The sequence below is a fragment of the Saccoglossus kowalevskii genome, chromosome 6 (assembly GCF_978046115.1).
Source record: "Saccoglossus kowalevskii chromosome 6, keSacKowa6.1, whole genome shotgun sequence".
Classification (NCBI taxonomy): Eukaryota; Metazoa; Hemichordata; class Enteropneusta; family Harrimaniidae; genus Saccoglossus; species Saccoglossus kowalevskii.
Window position 1 is genome coordinate 26,159,111 of NC_140646.1, and position 24,205 is coordinate 26,183,315.

The following is a 24,205-nucleotide window of genomic DNA, read 5'->3' on the forward strand; positions in this document are numbered from 1 at the left end:
TTCGCTGCATTCTGGGAAGGAGGTCAGGAACGAATCTGGACGACAGCTTGTTCACAAAATTGTGTTTAGTTTCTTACGATGTTCGTGACGAAGAGTATATCTGCCGAACACAAAGATCTCATTCACGATGTCGCCTACGATTTCCACGGACGGCGAATGGCGACATGCTCGAGTGACCAAAGTGTTCAGGTACAAATTAAAATCTTTCATCAGTCAAACGGAAGTGTGAGGGACTGTGATCTTCATCACTCAAGATAACACGGGCTGTTCCTTATCACTTATAACTTTATGAACCAAAAAAATCTCTTCCATCGGCACGTAGAATTCCTAAAATAATGGAACATTATTTTGTAGGTTTGATAATCTTCTAACTATAAATAATAATAATTGTCATGTCTCATAGTTGTGAACGCTACTCTGATTGGATGAGATATTGAAAGGAATAAATCACATTATTATACATCTGACATCGAAAACATCTGACCATAAAATATTGTATGTTGTAGCCCTGCGTACATGGCTGTGTAGGGGTGATATTTACATTGGGCTTCTTACGCCACCCCAACACAGCCATGTGAACGGTCACAATGATTTTCTAAAACCCCACATCCCCAGCGGACGTGGCATGGAAAATTACATTTTGTTTCAGAAACTTAACCATCCTCCATCAGGAAATGGCACCGATCGTTTCAATAACATTTAATGAACACTCGGTTTGTACCTTACGCATGTCTTGACAATTATAAAGTGGAAAAATTCACGTTTTGTCGTCAAACTCGCATTTGTCAACAAACTGTGGCAGCCATCTTGAATCACGCGTGTCTTAATTGCGTTGTGTCGTTACCTGAAGCGCTGTCCTTGCACAAACCTGTGTCATATGACGCCTTACTAGCTGATTTTGGCTCAAATTCCGCTCCGCCGCCTCTTTACAACAGTGTTTATACGCGGAACTTGATATTGCTTTTTACAATTTGGGTTGCCTTTGAATCACATATTTTAGTGAAACATTGTTTATAGAGTGAAATATTATTGTCATACATAATTCAATCTTTGAAACAACAGAAACTAACACATAATAACGATAATCAAATTTGTGTTTGAAGTTCAAAAGTAGTTGCGTTATTTCCGGTTTCAACTAGTTCGAAAATAGAACGTCCTTGAGCGCAAAAAAATCACGCGTAGAACTCCATCCGAACCAGACTCTAGCAGCGTAAACTTATTGCAATTTGCGCAATTTGGGCCCAGTTTGTTCTTACAAGTTTTCTAAGTTTCATTTATTTTTATTTATTAAACAGGTTTCTGAAACGATTCAATATATCCGTAAAATACGTGGCAATCGACAATTGACTTCGAAACGTTCGAAATTTCGAACAAACTCCCGGCACACCTAGCGCGATATGCGTCAGATCGGTGTAGAAGACGCCGAACTGCAGCGTCAATGGACTTAATTGATTAACGATGATCATGTGATACAACTTTTTCTTGACGTCACAGCTGCGAAAAAGAAATCTGCATGTACTTTCATCGAATACCGTTCAACGAACACTATAAAGAAACATGAATACAACTGTTCAATAAATATTTCATGAATTTATTATTCATTTATTATGTATTTGTTTTGAAAATTAACATAAATAAATGATGTATTATAACTAAAATTTAATTTATTTTTATTTATTTATTTTTAATTTTAAAAACCCATCATGCTGAGCAGTCTCCACCCATCTTTGATCACAGATGTTGTGTTGAGCTGTATATATTTGAGACACATCTGTAGCAGCTATAACCTCCATCATTAAGATTTAGTTTACTATTTCTGCCAAGCATGATGGATAACAAAATAATATATTACTTTTTAAAATTAAAATATTTTTTCTTGAAAATAACTGAAAATTTAAACATTTTAGTCAAAAACCACAACAATTATTTGTAAAACAAGTTTTATATTGATTTTCCTCATAGAAAACACGTTTTCGTCATTCAGCTCTGACGTCATAGTAAAAAAGATTTATCACGTGATCAATCTCGCGTGACCAAAATGGTGTCTCTGTTTATATACTTAAGTACCGTGTATACGCATTTTGGGCAATAAATAGTCTGTTTTAACATCCACACCTCCCCTACAGTACATCAATTCAACAACCGAGTGTTCATTACAGTATGTTAAGGTGATCGACGCTGCTTTTGGTGCAAAGAGGTACGAATTCATCCCGAAATAAGACATTTTGTATGACATGTGTAGTGTTTTTGAAAATGCCTATGGTCGTTCACAGGGCTGTGTATTGGGGCGCAGATAAGGTCCCGATGAATAGGAGCGCCTCCACATTCACAGACCTGTACACAGAGCTATGTATGTTGGTGTTCATAAGTGTTCTGGATGCGATTGAATGTCTTCCTTAATTTTAGAAAATGTGTGCCATTTTTAAGTCGTATATGGTAAAACACTTTTTTTTCTTTCTATCAGACTCTAGTTCAATAATAGCCGTGGTTTCGCGGCGTTTTGGGTCCACTCCACTCCTCACACACACCAGTTTTCCTGGCCTTTGTATTACCCCTCGCATAGGGCTTCTTTGCTACTAGCAAATGATACATTTTACCACTCGCATATGCCGTTTTTACCGCTAGCATATGGCATATTTTGCTACTTGCGACTCGCAACTTGGTACTCGCATATGGCACTTTTTCTAGGTCGTACATACCTCTTTTGGCAATCAAACGGTTAAACTAAATCACAAAACGTCTTTTTCTATATGTGTATTAGAAGTTTAAAAAACTTATTTTCATATTACTTATCATTTATTGAATTACTTCAGTCCTAGAAACCGTACCATTCCACTTGTGTAGATGCTCTAATAGAAAGCACATTGCTCTAAGTTATACCATTTTAATAGAAGTTGCAGCTTCTAATTTTACAGTGTCTGTCGTTACAAAACATGTTTTTCAACTTTGATGTACTCGTATACAATATGTATTCATAGGTATGGGATATAGGTGAAGATTCTGAGTGGCATTGTACTGCTAATTGGAGGGTATGTATTAACAATTTTAATACATATATGCATTGTTTAAAATTGTTTTTGGTACGTACAAATAACTACACTACACATGTGTAGTTTTGATTCTTCATCTAACCAATACTGTGGTCTGTATGCTGGATTATTAAAACATAATTTATTTTTGCCATATCATAGACACAACTGTCATTCACATAAGTGTATATGTATATGCTAATAAAGTAAATATGGTATAAGACTATTTCCCTGTTAACCTTTTCACCACCAGATCCTTCTTTTCATCACAAATTCAAAAATGGTCCCATTTATAGTCTACTTTCCTTCAGAAGATAGGGGCAAAAATAGCCAACTTTTTTTGGGTGAAAACTAAAAATTGACTCAAATTTTGTCTGTTGGCTCCAAAATTAGGGTTCATTTCCAGAAATATTTGATAAAATAAGAGAAAAAATGCAGAAACATTTGGAGGAAAGTCTGGTGGTGAAAAGGTTAAAAAAATTTGAATCTTGATAATTATCCTTTGTGGAAACAAAACATTTTTTTGTCCAATTTGTGATTTTCCGAACAATTGCGAGATCTCGCGAGATGCATGAAAGACGCGCGTCGAACAAAAATCGAATGATTTGATTTTGAACTAGAATTTCTTTATTTTGTAGCTCACATCGACCGGCCGATCTTTGACAGAGGAATATTGCTTCCAAATACTCTTACTTAATCGAAATTGCCTATCATCAAATGTGGACAGCACATTATTAAGCATGGAAATGTCCCCAAAATACTTTCGCGTTTGTCGAATCCCACGCGATGTTTGACGCGACTACGACGCTATGACCTTTGTTTGTCCTGTTTTTACATTCGATTTCACGCATAACGCGTGATTCTCGCAGTGTACGGAAAATGGTCTATTTGTTGTGTTTGATAATTTTTCACAATGGCAAACAAACATGTATGTGGTTGCATAATACTGATAACTTTCAATATTGTTTGAAGACTCACAGTGGTTCTGTATGGAGAGTAACGTGGGCACACCCAGAGTTTGGTCAAGTACTTGCCACCTGTTCTTTTGATAGAACTGCTGCAGTCTGGGAAGAAGTTGGTGAGTTGACCAGTGATACATATACATTCAGTTGGTTCCTATGCCACTATAATTTTATTTTCATAACTCTACACGGAACTCATTGTGATATTTTTATACTTTCTGTGAAATCATTTTAACTGCAGCTACTACTGTATTTTACAGCTACCAATGTTTGCACTTGTAAAGAGCACATCAGGGGTCCCTTCAGTGAATATATAATTGTATTCTGGGTGCCCCTCCCCTATTTTCTAGAATAAACGTTTTCATGAAAATTCAATTTGTGATGTAGGGAGGCTTATTGAGTTGTTCAAATGTAAATTGAGAATCAGTTATTGTTGATTTTTCGAATATGCAATATGTTCATTGAAATATATTTTAAATTGAATCATTTATTCCATTCTCATTATCTTTCTACCTATAGTTGGTGAATCCAATCCAAATCATAGAGGACAGAATCACTGGGTAAGTGAAGAATTAAATCAGTGTGTTTTGACATCAGTTCATATGGTTCTGGCCGCTTTTTTTTTTTTGGTGGCTGGGTGGGTGGTAGGAGGAGGGTATTCAAATCAAAAGGAGATAAGTTGAAAGATTAACAAGGAATTGGTTTTCTCTGCAAAAACAGTGACCCACACCATTTGTGAGTATGCCTCATCAAACATAGTCATGGATTCACATGTGCTTCACTGTGAAACATGCACACTGGTTTTGAGTTAAATATACTGTTGTTTTTCATATCACATGGTGATGTTACCAAAAGTTAAATGATAACCTCCACTTCTATTTTGTTTTTAAGGTGAAACGTACACAGTTAGTAGACAGTCGTACTTCAGTCACCGATGTCAAGTTTGCACCTAAACACCTGGGTTTGTTATTAGCTACTTGTTCAGCCGATGGTGTTATCAGAATATATGAAGCTCCGGATGTAATGAATCTTAGTCAGTGGTCGTTACAGGTAGGAATAATATATTACTAAGAATAGAACTATGTATAGTAGACATTGCAGTCGGGATTACAGGTACGAATAATATATTACTAAGAATAGAACTATGTATAGTAGACATTGCAGTCGGGATTACAGGTAGGAATAATATATTACTAAGAATAGAACCATGTATAGTAGACATTACAGTCGGGATTACAGGTACGAATAATATATTACTATGAATAGAACTATGTGTAGTAGACATTGCAGTCGGGATTACAGGTAGGAATAATATATTACTATGAATAGAACCATGTATAGTAGACATTGCAGTCGGGATTACAGGTACGAATAATATAATACTATGAATAGAACTATGTGTAGTAGACATTGCAGTCGGGATTACAGGTAGGAATAATATATTACTATGAATAGAACTATGTGTAGTAGACATTACAGTCTAGATTACAGGTAGGAATAATATATTACTAAGAATAGAACTATGTATAGTAGACATTGCAGTCGGGATTACAGGTAGGAATAATATATTACTAAGAATAGAACCATGTATAGTAGACATTACAGTCGGGATTACAGGTACGAATAATATATTACTATGAATAGAACTATGTGTAGTAGACATTGCAGTCGGGATTACAGGTAGGAATAATATATTACTATGAATAGAACCATGTATAGTAGACATTGCAGTCGGGATTACAGGTAGGAATAATATATTACTATGAATAGAACTATGTGTAGTAGACATTGCAGTCGGGATTACAGGTAGGAATAATATAATACTATGAATAGAACCATGTATAGTAGACATTGCAGTCGGGATTACAGGTACGAATAATATAATACTATGAATAGAACTATGTGTAGTAGACATTACAGTCTAGATTACAGGTAGGAATAATATATTACTAAGAATAGAACTATGTATAGTAGACATTGCAGTCGGGATTACAGGTAGGAATAATATATTACTAAGAATAGAACCATGTATAGTAGACATTACAGTCGGGATTACAGGTACGAATAATATATTACTATGAATAGAACTATGTGTAGTAGACATTGCAGTCGGGATTACAGGTAGGAATAATATATTACTATGAATAGAACCATGTGTAGTAGACATTGCAGTCGGGATTACAGGTACGAATAATATATTACTATGAATAGAACTATGTGTAGTAGACATTGCAGTCGGGATTACAGGTAGGAATAATATATTACTATGAATAGAACCATGTGTAGTAGACATTGCAGTCGGGATTACAGGTAGGAATAATATATTACTATGAATAGAACTATGTGTAGTAGACATTGCAGTCGGGATTACAGGTAGGAATAATATATTACTATGAATAGAACCATGTGTAGTAGACATTGCAGTCGGGATTACAGGTAGGAATAATATATTACTATGAATAGAACCATGTGTAGTAGACATTGCAGTCGGGATTACAGGTAGGAATAATATAATACTATGAATAGAACTATGTATAGTAGACATTGCAGTCGGGATTACAGGTACGAATAATATATTACTAAGAATAGAACTATGTATAGTAGACATTGCAGTCTAGATTACAGGTAGGAATAATATATTACTAAGAATAGAACTATGTGTAGTAGACATTGCAGTCGGGATTACAGGTACGAATAATATATTACTAAGAATAGAACTATGTGTAGTAGACATTGCAGTCGGGATTACAGGTACGAATAATATAATACTATGAATAGAACTATGTATAGTAGACATTGCAGTCGGGATTACAGGTAGGAATAATATATTACTAAGAATAGAACTATGTGTAGTAGACATTGCAGTCGGGATTACAGGTACGAATAATATAATACTATGAATAGAACTATGTGTAGTAGACATTGCAGTCGGGATTACAGGTAGGAATAATATATTACTAAGAATAGAACTATGTGTAGTAGACATTGCAGTCGGGATTACAGGTACGAATAATATAATACTATGAATAGAACTATGTGTAGTAGACATTGCAGTCGGGATTACAGGTAGGAATAATATATTACTAAGAATAGAACTATGTGTAGTAGACATTGCAGTCTAGATTACAGGTAGGAATAATATATTACTATGAATAGAACTATGTGTAGTAGACATTGCAGTCGGGATTACAGGTACGAATAATATATTACTATGAATAGAACTATGTGTAGTAGACATTGCAGTCTAGATTACAGGTAGGAATAATATATTACTAAGAATAGAACTATGTGTAGTAGACATTGCAGTCTAGATTACAGGTAGGAATAATATATTACTAAGAATAGAACTATGTGTAGTAGACATTGCAGTCTAGATTACAGGTAGGAATAATATATTACTATGAATAGAACTATGTGTAGTAGACATTGCAGTCTAGATTACAGGTAGGAATAATATATTACTAAGAATAGAACTATGTGTAGTAGACATTGCAGTCTAGATTACAGGTAGGAATAATATATTACTAAGAATAGAACTATGTGTAGTAGACATTGCAGTCTAGATTACAGGTAGGAATAATATATTACTATGAATAGAACTATGTGTAGTAGACATTGCAGTCTAGATTACAGGTAGGAATAATATATTACTAAGAATAGAACTATGTATAGTAGACATTACAGTCTAGATTACAGGTAGGAATAATATAATACTATGAATAGAACCATGTATAGTAGACATTACAGTCTAGATTACAGGTACGAATAATATAATACTAAGAATAGAACTATGTGTAGTAGACATTACAGTCTAGATTACAGGTAGGAATAATATATTACTAAGAATAGAACTATGTATAGTAGACATTGCAGTCTAGATTACAGGTAGGAATAATATATTACTAAGAATAGAACTATGTGTAGTAGACATTGCAGTCGGGATTACAGGTACGAATAATATATTACTAAGAATAGAACTATGTGTAGTAGACATTGCAGTCGGGATTACAGGTACGAATAATATAATACTATGAATAGAACTATGTATAGTAGACATTGCAGTCGGGATTACAGGTAGGAATAATATATTACTAAGAATAGAACTATGTGTAGTAGACATTGCAGTCGGGATTACAGGTACGAATAATATAATACTATGAATAGAACTATGTGTAGTAGACATTGCAGTCGGGATTACAGGTAGGAATAATATATTACTAAGAATAGAACTATGTGTAGTAGACATTGCAGTCGGGATTACAGGTACGAATAATATAATACTATGAATAGAACTATGTGTAGTAGACATTGCAGTCGGGATTACAGGTAGGAATAATATATTACTAAGAATAGAACTATGTGTAGTAGACATTGCAGTCTAGATTACAGGTAGGAATAATATATTACTATGAATAGAACTATGTGTAGTAGACATTGCAGTCGGGATTACAGGTACGAATAATATATTACTATGAATAGAACTATGTGTAGTAGACATTGCAGTCTAGATTACAGGTAGGAATAATATATTACTAAGAATAGAACTATGTGTAGTAGACATTGCAGTCTAGATTACAGGTAGGAATAATATATTACTAAGAATAGAACTATGTGTAGTAGACATTGCAGTCTAGATTACAGGTAGGAATAATATATTACTATGAATAGAACTATGTGTAGTAGACATTGCAGTCTAGATTACAGGTAGGAATAATATATTACTAAGAATAGAACTATGTGTAGTAGACATTGCAGTCTAGATTACAGGTAGGAATAATATATTACTAAGAATAGAACTATGTGTAGTAGACATTGCAGTCTAGATTACAGGTAGGAATAATATATTACTATGAATAGAACTATGTGTAGTAGACATTGCAGTCTAGATTACAGGTAGGAATAATATATTACTAAGAATAGAACTATGTATAGTAGACATTACAGTCTAGATTACAGGTAGGAATAATATAATACTATGAATAGAACCATGTATAGTAGACATTACAGTCTAGATTACAGGTACGAATAATATAATACTAAGAATAGAACTATGTGTAGTAGACATTACAGTCTAGATTACAGGTAGGAATAATATAGTACTAAGAATAGAACTATGTGTAGTAGACATTACAGTCTAGATTACAGGTAGGAATAATATATTACTATGAATAGAACCATGTATAGTAGACATTACAGTCGGGATTACAGGTAGGAATAATATATTACTAAGAATAGAACCATGTATAGTAGACATTACAGTCTAGATTACAGGTAGGAATAATATAATACTAAGAATAGAACTATGTGTAGTAGACATTACAGTCTAGATTACAGGTAGGAATAATATATTACTAAGAATAGAACTATGTGTAGTAGACATTGCAGTCGGGATTACAGGTAGGAATAATATATTACTAAGAATAGAACTATGTATAGTAGACATTGCAGTCGGGATTACAGGTAGGAATAATATATTACTATGAATAGAACCATGTATAGTAGACATTGCAGTCGGGATTACAGGTAGGAATAATATATTACTATGAATAGAACCATGTATAGTAGACATTACAGTCGGGATTACAGGTACGAATAATATATTACTAAGAATAGAACTATGTGTAGTAGACATTGCAGTCGGGATTACAGGTAGGAATAATATAATACTATGAATAGAACCATGTATAGTAGACATTACAGTCGGGATTACAGGTACGAATAATATAATACTATGAATAGAACCATGTATAGTAGACATTGCAGTCGGGATTACAGGTAGGAATAATATAATACTAAGAATAGAACCATGTATAGTAGACATTACAGTCTAGATTACAGGTAGGAATAATATATTACTATGAATAGAACTATGTGTAGTAGACATTGCAGTCGGGATTACAGGTAGGAATAATATATTACTAAGAATAGAACTATGTGTAGTAGACATTGCAGTCGGGATTACAGGTACGAATAATATAATACTATGAATAGAACTATGTATAGTAGACATTGCAGTCGGGATTACAGGTAGGAATAATATAATACTAAGAATAGAACCATGTATAGTAGACATTACAGTCTAGATTACAGGTAGGAATAACACCTCTGTCATGGTTTTATAATTTATTTACAGAATGAAATTTCTTGCAAAATGAACTGTAGCTGCATATCGTGGAATCCTTCCAGGTATGTTGAACTCTCGCCAAGTGAAATATTGTATATACTCTTAAACTTATTTTGCACATAAGAAGCATAAATCAAACCTGACTCTGGCTGTCTTAGAACCTTACCAATCCAAATTTTAAACTGAGTTGCGTGGGTATAAAGACTGACATAGGCGATAAAAAGATACTGCTGTCATACTGACATGTGTGTACATAGCGAATGATTTTTACCAAGCTTCTAAAAGCTCTTACAAAATAAAATAATCTGAGCTTAGTCATAGTCATAGGCTTTTTATAATGATAATGTACGAGTTACTGATTTATGTTTATAACTTTACTATTACTTTGTGTTGAATGAATGGAGAAAAGTAGAATGCACACATGTAAAGTTCTGACTACATTGTCCCTGTAACAGATTATTTAAGTTTACTAATTGAAGCAGATATTTTCTGTTCATCTCATGGGATTGATGTAGAACACTAACATACAATTTCTGTTTCAAATGTGATTGTAGAGTACATCCAGCTATGATATCAGTTGGTAGTGATGATCCAAGTACAACAGGAGGTGGAAAAGTACAAGTATATGAATATTCTGATGGTAATCGGTAAGTGGTGAATACTGCCCTCTTGTGGCAGAATTTAACAAATTCACAGTTTCAGAGTTGCATCTGTTGTGTATTTCTGCTCGCAATGATTTCAAAGAAAAGAATTTTGTCCTTATATTTCCGTGGAGTGGGATGCTATTTTTTTTTGTGGCTGCTTCCTGACTTTTTTGTGTGAAAGTTATCATGACTGTTCAACTTGTGTAATTGCAATTATTTAAACCTTATATGAAGTCAACATAAATTTTCATAGGGCTGGCTGGATAAGGGTATATGAAAATGTTTTTAACACTATTGTATATTATTAATTGTGGTCGCAGTTACCCAGTTTATTAATATATATTATGATTACTAATTTTAATTACTCTAATTTATGGGTGTTACAGACAGTTTTATGAACGTTCTTAGAAATATCTAATTTGGTGTAAATATATTTTTATTGCTATACAAAGTCATATGTAGGCATAAAAAATTGAAAGTTATTGACCAAATTTTTGTAATTAACATACATACATTATTATTGTACTGAGGCAATAGGAAAAGATGTGTCAGTTTCAACAGTTTGTCCTATGTACGTACTCGCGTGAAAACTCGTTCACTTCGAACCCACTCAAAAACCTTTGTGATGGAGCAAGTGCCTGAATTTTTCTTAAGTTTGTAACCTAAAAAAAAAAGATTATTGCATAATAAATGTTGCTTGACAGGAAATGGAACAAAGTGGAGACTTTGATGACAGTAACAGAGGCAGTCCATGATGTAGCATTTGCACCTAATCTAGGCCGTTCTTATCACCTTTTAGCGGTAGCGTCTAAAGATGTCCGAATAATCATGTTAAAGCCACTCAGGTAAGACTGAAGTGTTTGATGGTTGTTACCGACAACTGCATGTCCCACATGTATATTTGGTACTATGACTTATGATTTACTGTAAAGATGTCGGCAATCCTATATATATATATTGTATTCAAGTTGTCTAATGTGGAAAGCATATTTGCAAAATAATTGATATGTATGTCTTAAGCCATTTAAACAGATGCTATCAACTGGAGTAAAAATCTGGCTTAAATGTAAATTAAAATATTGTTATTCGGTATGGTATTACCGGTCTGAGGATATTATGAGTATACCTCAAAGTATGCACAAAGACAGTACAGCTGGAGGATCGACCGATGCGCAGCGGAGGTCGATGCGACGGCGTACTGTCTGAGTGCATACTTTGAGGTGTCCTCGGAATAACCTTATTATTATAACATCTTTTCCCTTCAAGGATACATCATGGAAATGCCGAAATCCAAAAAGTTTAGAACAGAATCAGCGAACTTCTTTGTGTGGTGTTCGGTCAAACCCTGGTGGCAGCCATGTTTGTTTTTATTATTTTAGAACGCTTACGCGTGTAATCATTCCATATTTGGAATTCGCATTTCCTTACCTTGTAAAATACCGCAAAATTATGATATGCTGTAACTTATGGCCTTACGGTGTCAGATGTATAATAAATATATATATATATATATATATATATATATATATATATATATATATATATATATATATATATATATATATATCCAAAGATGCTAAGACCGTAAAGATTTATCATTAACTTGTTGCTCTTTTGACACTAAGCATTTATGTGAGTTACTGTGGAATATTTTATTTTCGCGGTATTTTATTTTCGCGATTTTAAGATACCCGGCATTTTCGCGGGATTTTATTTTCGCGGAGTTGAATAGAGAATTCGTGGGATTAACTTCCGGGATCAACACTTGCCCAGTTGGGCAGGAAATGCTCCAGATTTTGATTAGTGAAAGCAGAAGCTACTTATTGTTTGAATGAAAAATAATCACACCTTCCTAGGTCTAGACATCGATACAAAAGTCAGTACCTGTTTTAATAATAGAACACATTAACGCCAAAGAACAAAGGTTTTTACCTTTAAAAACCAGTGATTTTCATCAAGTTTGTCAGTTTAATTTACGTTCGAGTACTGTATACACCATGTCTCTTTTAACGAACTAGTTAAAGCAAGTTAATCCACCGTCATCCCCGGGTCTCGGTCTTCCTGACCCACGTGAAGAAGTATCCCTCGTCGAGGCTAAAGCCATCGAAGCTGCTAACACCGCTGTTGAACAAAGTGTTTCTGTGTCCCGCAAACGAAAACGTGGTGACTACAATTTTTATTCTGATGAAGTTCGGGCAAAAATTGGACGATCGGCTCTTGAAAATGGTGTCATGAAGACTGTTCGAATGTTTAGCAAAGATCTTGGAAAAAATGTTTCTGAGAGTAGCGTCAGAAGCATGAGAGATTCTTATGTAAGGAAACAAAAACAAGATTCGAGTTCAATTGTCACAGCTTTACCGAAGGGTCAACGGGGTCAACCACTTCTCATCGGCCGTGAGCTCGATATCAAGGCGCAGCAGTGGATTCGTAAAGTGCGTGTAAGTGGTGGGGTAATAAATACAAGAATTGTTATGGCTGCAACACAAGGAATAGTGCAAAAAGTCGATAGAACAAAACTTCAACAGTATGGGGGAACAGTAAACATTAGTAAATCCTGTTGACAGTCTTCCTGGCCAATCAATCAAACATGTCGCATGACTTTGTTTATTTACATGAAATTCGAACACGCGCTGCGCGACGACCACCGCGCTTTAAAGCGGGAGAGTCGTCACCTGCGCATGTATCAGATGGCCACAGCTTGTCATTGTTTTCAAACAAGCGTCTACCCATGAGCCTTTGCATTTTAGCGTGTGTTGTTATCGTCGCTTGGGACTCAATTCCCGCGCGTGCGCAGGTGATGACCTACCCGCTTTCATTTTTATTTCGAAATAAATACAAGTGCAACGTAAGATCATAATCAAAATGTCTGCTCTATACAAATTTCACTTTGTATGTAGAACAGATAAATAAATACATTCCACAGATCATCAATTTACTTATTGTACATATTCACCCGAGGATAATAAAAGAAATATTAAATAAAAAATAAAAAAAAAGTATATTGTTTTAGAGTGTGTGTAGAAACGTAGCGTGTTATTCACTACGATCCAATATGGCGGCAAGCTGGCCTAATTAATTATTCATGAGATGCTAAAACAACACTTCGCGGTGTTTTTATTTTCGCGCTAATTTCTCTACCGCGAAATAAGCGAAAATAAAATCCCCGCGAAAATAAAGTATTCCACAGTATTATATTTCTTTTTCATTGCTTCAGGGGGGGGGGGGGGGTAATGCAGTTTAAACATTTTTTTTTTCTAAATTTTCATAATCGCTTACTTTTATATGCAACTAAAACTTGTTAATTATCTCTTTTTTTTCAGACGAGCTCAAAGTACCGTAGGCCAGCATAGTGGCGTTACAAGATTTGAAGTTAGACAGCCTGCACAATTTGATGAACATAACTCACAGGTAAATTTCACCATATGTGTCTCTGTAGAATTACTGTTACAGTAGGGTTGAGCACTTGAGATAAGCCTTGTGTAAAAAGCTACTACTAATCGATCCCACAGTTGTTGCACTATTTCTTGTTCAATATATTGGTTCCATGTGACTCTTATGTGCATAGAAATCAAATTTGAACACCTTAACTCTCTCATGCATCAACTGAAATTGGTTACATTAAAAGTGGTTACTGTAAACTGCTTAATTAGTCCCTGTTCAGGTGATCTGAATCAGTGACAGATGGGTCGTACCATTACCAATCTCAGTAGAAAATGTAGAGGGGTGTCAGGGCTACATTTTGATGGGAATTTTAGTGGTGATACTGATATACAAAGTCAAGTTGTTATTAAAGGTACATCAAGGTTTACTCAGATTTATGAATGCAGTTTCTTGAGCATGAATGAGACATAGTTGACCCGGGTCAATGACAGTTTTCAGTTATCAGATTAAGGGCAATCACTCTATGATGAGTTGTACCCACATAGAGTACATATTAATTCAATTGTTTGCAGATGTTCCATTTATTATTTTAACATGAGTATTTTATAATTAGATAACGAGGACTGTGACATTCATGTCTTGTTTTTGCTGCAATGAATTTTCAAGATTGGATGAAGACAAAATTGTGCAAAAATCACTGACACTCTGTATCGTGTGAACAATTTCCACTGCAACAAAATTTCGCTTTTTTCACTGTCTCCTGAAATTCGTAAAAATATGTCACTCACAAAATTGAAGTGATTTGATTCATAAGGTTCTAGGAGAGCTACTTAGTTTACAAGTGTTTCAATTCTGTAGAAAAATCATGCATCATGTTTTGCAATATGATATAAGTCGGGCACAGTCCCTGCATACAAAATATGTATTACTGTGCTTTATGCAATAGTACATGAAGTGTGTTCTTGTTACAGGTATGGCGAGTTAATTGGAACATTACTGGTACAATACTAGCATCGTCTGGTGATGATGGATGTGTGAGGTTATGGAAAGGTAATTTATACATAGTATCACATGTGATACCCAAAGTAAACAACTTGTTCATTGCAAACCAGTCTCTGATATAATATAACATCTAATCATTTGCAGACAGTATAACCAGTCCGTATCAAAAACCAGAAAATGTGTCTCAACGGAATTCTTTTTCCAATCACCATCTCCGCTTATGTAGAAAATAACTATTACAAGAACAATTGACATATATCTGTCTTCCGTTGTTTCTTTGATCAATGTAGCGTGTTTTGTTTTAATTTCTCTCATTATTAGAATTGCAGATATGTGTAAAAGTATTTATTTTGTATGCAGTGGGTTAGGGAGATAGATGATACTCGGGAGTTCTGGCAATCTTTAAACGAATAAAGCAATTCACTACTATTATTACAGCCCTTAATTCATAGACAATATAGTTGATAACATTATTTGTAATATCCTGTGATTTTGGGTGTTAACCTCGATATAATATTTAATTTGCAGCAAACTACTTAGATAACTGGAAGTGTATAGGAGTTCTAAAAGCTGACGGTACGCATCATGGGCCCGGGCACAGTGGACGATCTCATTCGTCCCACGTAGTTGGTACATCGGCTACATCAGGAGCATCATCATCATCATCATCCGGTGCTGCTGCTGGCAACTCGTCACAGTCAAGTACAAGGTATTATAAATTAGGTGCTATCGCTCATCCTAGTGAAGTGGTATGGCATTAGCCCCGCCCCTTTTCCATAGGTAGTGAAGTGTTCTGATCAAGATAGAGGAGATGACCCAAATGCGACCATGAAAGATTACAAACTGCTTTCCACTAGATTGGTTATAATTTCTTGACATTATACTTGAACCAGGTATTCAAGATTCAATGTTTATTGCAAACTACGCATCACTATCATAATTTTATGACTTGTTATTAATAATTTCAATGTGACTTTCTGCTAAAATTGATTTGTTCAATTATGACTAATGTGTGGTGTCCAGTATCGTATTGATATTGTTGCCTTGATTTTATTTTCACATTTTCTAGTCTCATTTTCAACTGTCTACTAATAATTCTTGTGTTAAGGCTGTGAAATAAACTGATGGGTACAGTAATTGTTTTTTACGCTGTTACTATAAGTTTTGATGATTTACTTTTAAAAAACACACAGAACTACATGTATATTCTATACTATAGAATTAAATACCGCCACTGTTTTGATCTCCAATATTTAGTCAAAACTGTGGATTCACGTGTTTTAAGGAATTTCAAACCAAATTGGAAGTTGAATGCATGTCATTAGGATAGATAAAATGAAAAAACAAACTGTGTGATCAACCAGGCATTTTTTTTTTTTTGAGAATTGAGTCTGAAATTTTGTGAAAAACAGTACAACTTTCATATGTTTTGCATATTCTATATGCTTAGTGATATGCGCTGGAAAAAAAATCATAATTGTTATGGATAACATTACTGACATTGTTAGCATTAATAAAAAATGGCATTTCTAATTAGATTACTATTTACTGTTATATTCAATATGATTCTTCTCCCATAATGCATTGCAAACATGCTTTAATAGGAGAAATTGGATCAAACTGTCTTGAAAACAGTTATGTGTCATTGTAATCTTACCTCCATACCGCTTTGCTAGGATGTAGTCCCTCACATCCTGGGTTGGTCCAGAGTCTATTTTCACTACATGTACAGGTATTCTTTCTCTAGTAGTTATTGAAAGATTTGTAAGTTATGCATTGCAGATGAGATCTGAAAAACTGCCTATTATCATTAGAGGTCATCTTTTTTGATGCTATTTTCATCAAATAAAGTCTATTAAATAGCAAAAGTTTAAAGACTGCAAAAGTGTTACACAAAAAAGTTACATAAACCTTTTAACCACCAGACCTTCTCACCCAAATAATTCCGCATTTTTTTTTCTATATTCTATAATATTTCTGGAAATGAACCTTAATTTTGGAGCCGACAGGCAAAATGTTAGTAAATTTTCATTTTTTTGCTCAAAAAAATTGGCTATTTTTGTTCCAATCTTCTGAAGGAAAGTGCAGACTGTAAACAGGACAATTTTGTGAATTTGTGATGAAAAGGAGGAACTGGTGGTGAACAGGTTAAAAGAGTATAAATGCAGATGAAATGCATTACATTTTTGTGTTATATTAAGCAGTGCAAAACTTGCAAATATCAAGAAAATTTTATTTAATTCTTGCAATAGATGAATATGCTTGCTTTATAAATTAAACTTATAACATTATGTAGAATTTGAGCAATTATTTTCAACGCTGCACAATGTTTCAATTTTTGCAAGTTAATTTTTTCAGCATTTCTAAAAATATGCAGAAGCAGGAACATTGAAGGCTTTTTTTTTACAAAAATGTAGTATCTTGCATGTCTACATTCTGAAATCACGTTTTTTCTCTTTTAATGTTTTGTACCTTGTTTTTGAATTTTGTCTTTGGTTTGGTCTTTGGGTTTATACACTGCAATTATGTAACTATTTCTTTTAATTTTTTTTATGTATTTCCTGTTGAAACTAACAGGCTCATGACCTTTTCTTTGGATTATTTAATATCAATATTATTTTGTTTTTGCACTACTGCTGACTTACAGCAAGTCTCAGAAGTATTGGGGCAGCCAATTTGCAAACTTGCTAGCGAATTGGCTAAATGTTTGGGTTTTGACTAAACAGTTGGCTTTCGAATCTCGCTGGCGCCGACTCGTCGTCGCGTCCACTCCGGGCGAGTCTATTTTGCATTAGGGAACATAGTATGCTTTTACGTAGCCTGGTACATGCCTAGATTACCCCGAATGATTTGCTTTGCGAGGCGTTGTAATGTGAAAGTAGTTTCCCTGGTCATCCTGGGAATGGCCACAGTCAGCTGGCGTGCAAGTGATAATATGATAAATGCACCGATATTTACTATATGGGGGTAGCCATCTTGAACACTGATTGAAACTAAATAAAGAGACAAGTTGAGAAAGTTTCCTATAAATCATGGAGAAAATGAATGTTCACATCCAAACGATTCGTTGGGGTAACATTAAACCAACCGCTAATAAAATTTGACTTCATTCATCGTTTTTGCGTGGACAATCCCTTGTATACGAACACCACGAAGAAAATAGAACACTTTTCCTGGTATATTTGAAAGCGAAATCGCCATCCAACTAAAGTATGACGACTGTCCCCTACTGTTATATAGATTCACCCAGAGTGGGCGTGACCACAGGACGGCGCCAGCGAGATTCGAAGGCCAACTGTTTAGTCAAAACCCAAGCAGTTAGCCAATTCGCTAGCGAGTTTGCAAATTGGCTGCCCCAATACTTCTGAGACTTGCTGTAACATCACTATAGTTTATGACACAGGATTCATTACCTCTTTAATTCATGGCATATTTAATTCATAAAAAAGTAAAATCATTCCATACGTAACTTACACGTCCACAACAGCTGCATTTACTTCTCTATTCACCCACTTAAAGATGAGATGAAAGTTTTAAACTTTCACCTCGTCCCAATTTTTGGGAATAACCAGTGATTTAGTGCTACATTTTATTAAAAATAAAAGAAAGATTGAAACTTCTTTAATTGAAATGTACTGAAACAATCTTTTAGATACGTTAATTATTCCAATTATTTTCTTGACTTTTCAGATATTAGCCGATTGTTCTCACATTTTATTTATAGATTGGCCACCCTTAGAACAGTGCTGGCATATTCTAATATCTTGAACTGAGCAAAAGTTATGATACTATTATTAAGTAAAAGGTGTTTTAATAATTTGTAAACTCTTGCTGTAAAACAATGTCACCCGATAAAATGTCCGCTGGCCTGTTTTTTATTCCAAAATCAAATACTCTAATTTGCTTTCTAACAGACAGTCGTTTCTAAGAAGATTTTCTTTTTAATCACTTTGTTTCTAAAGTTGTTGACAACATCATGAGAAAAAACACAATTTGCAAAATTTAATATCAGCTGTCATTTCTGTCCATTGAACAGCCTCATTAATGTCTGGATGGCTGACTCAGACTCAAGGTCATCTCCAAACTGCATCTCATCCTTATGAATTCTTGGGAACTGTTCATCTTGCTGTATTCTCTTATCATATACATGTAGTACAGTTTATTTAATTGCATTATGATTTTTTGCAGTGTATTTTACCTGTCAAGACCAAACTTCAAAAAAGTATGATCAAGAGCAGTGTGTTATGTGTACATGTTAGTTTTACAAATTTAAAAGTATTAGCTAAGATGATAGTTACAGCTGTCAGACATATTTAAACTGTTATGGCAAAGACTAAATGAACAAGATTCAGAAACCCCTATTCTGGATCAAATATTGGTGGAGGGTTATGGCTGGTCAAGGCACGGAAATTCCAAAGAATAGATGAAAACCCTGTAAAATGTAATCACCTTTCTGATTAAAATGCCAGGGGTGGATTTGGTACATTGCATAGAAATACATATCCTAAAATTGCAAAACAATTCCATTGACAAACAGTTCATTGTTCTAGTTTTTTGTTTTTTTTGCTTTCTACTTCACACTCCATGCAAATTGATTTGTTGAACTGCTTACTACTTATGACTGGTGACATATTTTGAGCAATAATACTAAAATGAAGTTTTAAAGTGTTTTTCTCATTCGCCATGAATTACGCAACTTGCTAAAGAGAATACTTGTTATTACTTTCATCAGTTTCCTGGACTGTGATCAAAAACTTGTTTTAAAAAACACTTTTACAGCAATTTCTTGATTATTTTTTCAGCTTGTAATTTAAAACTTATTGCATATGCATTTTGGCACAGTTTTACTGAAAATTTTTTTTTTTTAAATATCATCGCTCATGAATATTACTTTATGCAAATGATGCAAATTGCATCATACTATTCCCACTCTGGCAACAGTAATTCATTCAGATAAATTTAGGTTTGTTTGCATGTTACAACTTCATAACTACACACTCTTTTTTTCCCCATGGTGCACCAAACACATGAAGTAAATTTTTACATTGCATTTTGGGAAATGATTATGTGCATAGCATTATGGGAAATGATTATGTGCATAGCATTATGGGAAATTCTGACATGTCACTGGTATGTAAATTTTTTTGGTGGTGATTATGAGATTACCAACCAACATGTTATGAGTGTGATCAATCAGAAGATTATGAAAACTTTGTAATTCTATTTTTACAAGAAATAAATGTTTCAAGATGATATTTCTTGATTTATTCTTGATTCATATGTATATTTTTTTTGTAGTAAACATATTGTTGCTTCACTAATTACCCATCATGAAAACTAACAGGATATGACCTCACTACTATAAACATTGCTATGCATCTCTAGTTCTAATCAGCTATGAGTAAAATAAAAATTATATATTAATTATTCATAGTTTAATATTGAAACTTATTCAATACTGCCTATTCTTGATAATGTAATACCTTCTTTTGGTTGATGGCATATCTGTTCTGTGCACTAATTCACAAAGCATCGTGGAGGTAACAGTGTTCACTAGGTGTGCTATTAATAGTTTTGCTTTTTTCTCCTCGTTTTCAGGGTCCGTTTTACAGTCTCTCCAGTTACAGACATACGGGTAGATCAAAAGTATTCAGTATTCTTCTGAAATGACTGGAATTACTATCAACGCATCACAATTATATATATATTCTTATTCTTAAGTTATTTTTAATCTTTTGTAGTTTTAAGAAATGTTTATTGAGTTGTCTTGAATCAAAGTTAATTGGTGCACTGTTTTCCTAACTCTAGTAGATTACAACGTAAATCTGCACAAACTGATATGCTCCTAATATAGACTGCTTCTTGATTACTAACTGCTTCTATAAGTGTTTTAGAAACAAGTATTTTAATATCAAACTACACATTTTGCCACATGCTTTAAATAGTGATAGTAAATGGCTGCCAAGATCTCATTGAGAGTGAGACGCTACAAGACTTGTTTTGTCCTGTCCACAGTAAGAGGAACAATGGACATGATGTCCTTGGAGAATTATATATTATTTTGGGGGCATAAACAAGTCTTGTATATAGCCACTGTTAGTTCTAAGATTTTAGAAAACTGATTTTAACATGCATAACTCTTTGATCAGATATGCCTACATTTAATTTTAAGTGAGTTGAATATTTACCCAAAAAGGGCACTTGGATCATTGAGACACGAGTCGCACTTGGATCATTGAGAGACACGAGTCGCACTTGGATCATTGAGAGACACGAGTCGCACTTGGATCATTGAGACAGGAGTCACACTTGGATCATTGACACAGGAGTCACACTTGGATCATTGAGACAGGAGTCACACTTAGATCATTGAGACAGGAGTAACACATGGATTATTGACACAGGAGTCACACTTGGATCATTGAGACAGGAGTAACACATGGATCATTGAGACAGGAGTAACACATGGATCATTTAGACAGGAGTAACACATGGATCATTGAAACAGGAGTAACACATGGATCATTGAGACAGGAGTAACACATGGATCATTGAGACAGGAGTAACACATGGATCATTTAGACAGGAGTAACACATGGATCATTTAGACAGGAGTAACACATGGATCATTGAAACAGGAGTAACACATGGATCATTGAGACAGGAGTAACACATGGATCATTGAGACAGGAGTCACACTTGGATCATTGAGACAGGAGTTACACTTGGATCATTGAGACAGGAGTTACACTTGGATCATTGAGACAGGAGTTACACTTGGATCATTGAGACAGGAGTTACACTTGGATCATTGAGACAGGAGTAACACATGGATCATTGAGACAGGAGTCACACTTGGATCATTGAGACAGGAGTAACACGTGGATCATTGAGACAGGAGTCACACTTGGATCATTGAGACAGGAGTAACACGTGGATCATTGAGACAGGAGTCACATTTGGATCATTTAGACAGGAGTAACACATGGATCATTGAGACAGGAGTTACACTTGGATCATTGAGACAGGAGTTACACTTGGATCATTGAGACAGGAGTAACACGTGGATCATTGAGACAGGAGTCACACGTGGATCATTGAGACAGGAGTTACACTTGGATCATTGAGACAGGAGTAACACATAGATCATTGAGACAGGAGTTACACTTGGATCATTGCGATTATTAGGCCTAACAAAATAAACAATTATGTTTCTGGTTTCAGCGTTTTCAGAATCAAACATTTTTAGCTGATCGTTTTTCCCCATCTATTTCACCACTGCACAGCACACTCTGTTGACAATTAGATGAAACCAGCAAAATTTGTCTTAACAAATTTCAAGAAAACAAAATAACCTCACCACCCAATTTTTGAAAAACAATCTGACCAGAAACATTTTGTTTTTGCTAGGCCTTTTGTAATTTTCTATACAAGTTTAATTTCACTTAGTTCAAAGACTGCATGGGTATAGCACCCTCTGTAGGCCAGATTACAGTATGTACATGTATGTGGTTTTTTTGTATTGAGGAAAAGCCACCATAATAACCAAAGTCATATTTTTAGCTCATTTTTATGGACTTGTATATAACTCTTCTACATTTTAAAATAATAAAGACTATTTACAAAGTTTATGCTAGCAATACTATCACAATTGATTTTCATCCCAGTAACAGGTGGTCTTCTTAACAATTCCTACAGATATGTCATCTTATAGGCTAAAAATAAATGTCCCATAGGCTGCTATTCAGATCCTGTAGTTGCAAGATGTATGTTCCACTGCAGCGTGGCCTCAAAAGATAGTTGCTGGTAGCAGGATTGATGTACTATATATCACATATGTAGCATTGCTGTTCTTGGGTATACATAATACTAAAACAGAGTCTTTCTCCAGGCTCTCTGTGTCTTCAACATTTTTATTGTTTATAATTTTCCCCTTTACAATAGGATATTTTTGTGTAGAACAGACCAGTGATGCAGAAGGTTCATTTTATGAATTCGCAGTGCATTGACACATACCTGTATTACCTGTACCTTGTATTAACGTTTCTAGTATATATATATTGAACGTCACAGTTTTCAGTTGCAAAATGATAACACTGAGTGTATTTTGTGTCCATTTGCATATAATTCATGTTTGTTTCAAGGTCAGATTATTGACAATGAGCAAAGTATAATTTTCACAACTTCAACCTCAATCTCCTGCATTCCCAGTGGAACACAAGGCTGCAATACAATTATGCCCCTGTACTCTGTCCTTAGCTTGAGCCCGGGGGGGGGGGGGGGGGTATTCACATTGAAGTGCCATATGTATATGTGCTGCCAAAAGGGGTCCCAAATTCACCACTTCTATCTGAAAAGGGCTATGTTATTTAACCCAGGTCTGTCTGAAAAGGGGCATCTTTTTTCATTATTTCTGTCATTACTTCATTTCGATCATCAAAGTCGATCCCCGGGAGTCCATCTAGGTAAATAAAAATAGCTGACCAACCCCGATCCCCTGGGGGAGGGGGGGGGGGGGCTTTAGCCTATGCTTCATTTTATGAGAGACCCATCTCCTTCAACTCGAATATGACAGTCCTACGCCAGGTTGTCTTTGGCCTTCTCTTTCCCGGTGGTGTCCATATCAGGGCAACCATATTCTGTCTTCTGTCACCTGCCATTCTGAGTACATATCCCAGCCATCTCAGTCTACGAGCTTTAATCTGAATTGACATGCTCTTGGAGTTGGTCTCCTGGTGTATTTCTTATTAGATATCTTGAGGGACTGTAGATGCCGCATATTTTATGAAGACATCCAATGTGGAAGGTATGTCCTTTTTTTCCACACTATACACTACAATACCACACGACAACATATCATTCACCAAGCTTTCTTTAAAAAGAATCGCATAGATATAAATACATTGTATTAGGCTACAAATGCACCTATTTTGTCACCAACAAAACTGATGCAAAGACATTCTATACAGAGGAAGACATTGTCAGTATGCTTGAATTCTTAATTGACAACATATGTGTAGAATTTGGAGGACACATCTTTCAACAAACCATCAGCATTCCAAT

At 34.7% G+C, this 24,205-nt stretch overlaps 1 protein-coding gene across 2 annotated transcripts; it reads left to right on the top strand.

Annotated features, from left to right (window-relative positions):
- The first annotated feature begins 4 nt into the window (after window positions 1–4).
- On the top strand, window positions 5–22,771 carry LOC100377178 (nucleoporin SEH1-A-like). Of its 2 annotated transcripts, none has more exons than XM_085500271.1 (12): window positions 5–189; window positions 2,979–3,029; window positions 4,002–4,107; window positions 4,511–4,551; window positions 4,883–5,041; window positions 10,125–10,177; window positions 10,670–10,762; window positions 11,464–11,604; window positions 14,080–14,167; window positions 15,112–15,190; window positions 15,671–15,851; window positions 20,741–22,771. In XM_085500271.1, exons 1-12 carry the CDS (start codon window positions 79–81, stop codon window positions 20,805–20,807), a joined length of 1,170 nt encoding a protein of 389 aa, XP_085356397.1. In that variant the 5' UTR covers window positions 5–78; the 3' UTR covers window positions 20,808–22,771. The 2 variants fall into 2 exon arrangements, with proteins under 2 accessions (XP_085356397.1, XP_085356398.1); XM_085500272.1 differs by lacking the exon at window positions 20,741–22,771 and adding an exon at window positions 19,331–20,397.
- Window positions 22,772–24,205: the final 1,434 nt, after the last annotated feature.

Bases quoted from the DNA above. Each gene is read 5' to 3' on its own strand.
- LOC100377178 (XM_085500271.1), top strand. From the start codon at position 79: ATGTTCGTGACGAAGAGTATATCTGCCGAACACAAAGATCTCATTCAC. The intron at 3,030-4,001 runs GTATGTATTAAC...TATTGTTTGAAG, and splicing joins ATTGTACTGCTAATTGGAGG to ACTCACAGTGGTTCTGTATG. The intron at 4,552-4,882 runs GTAAGTGAAGAA...TTTGTTTTTAAG, and splicing joins ATAGAGGACAGAATCACTGG to GTGAAACGTACACAGTTAGT.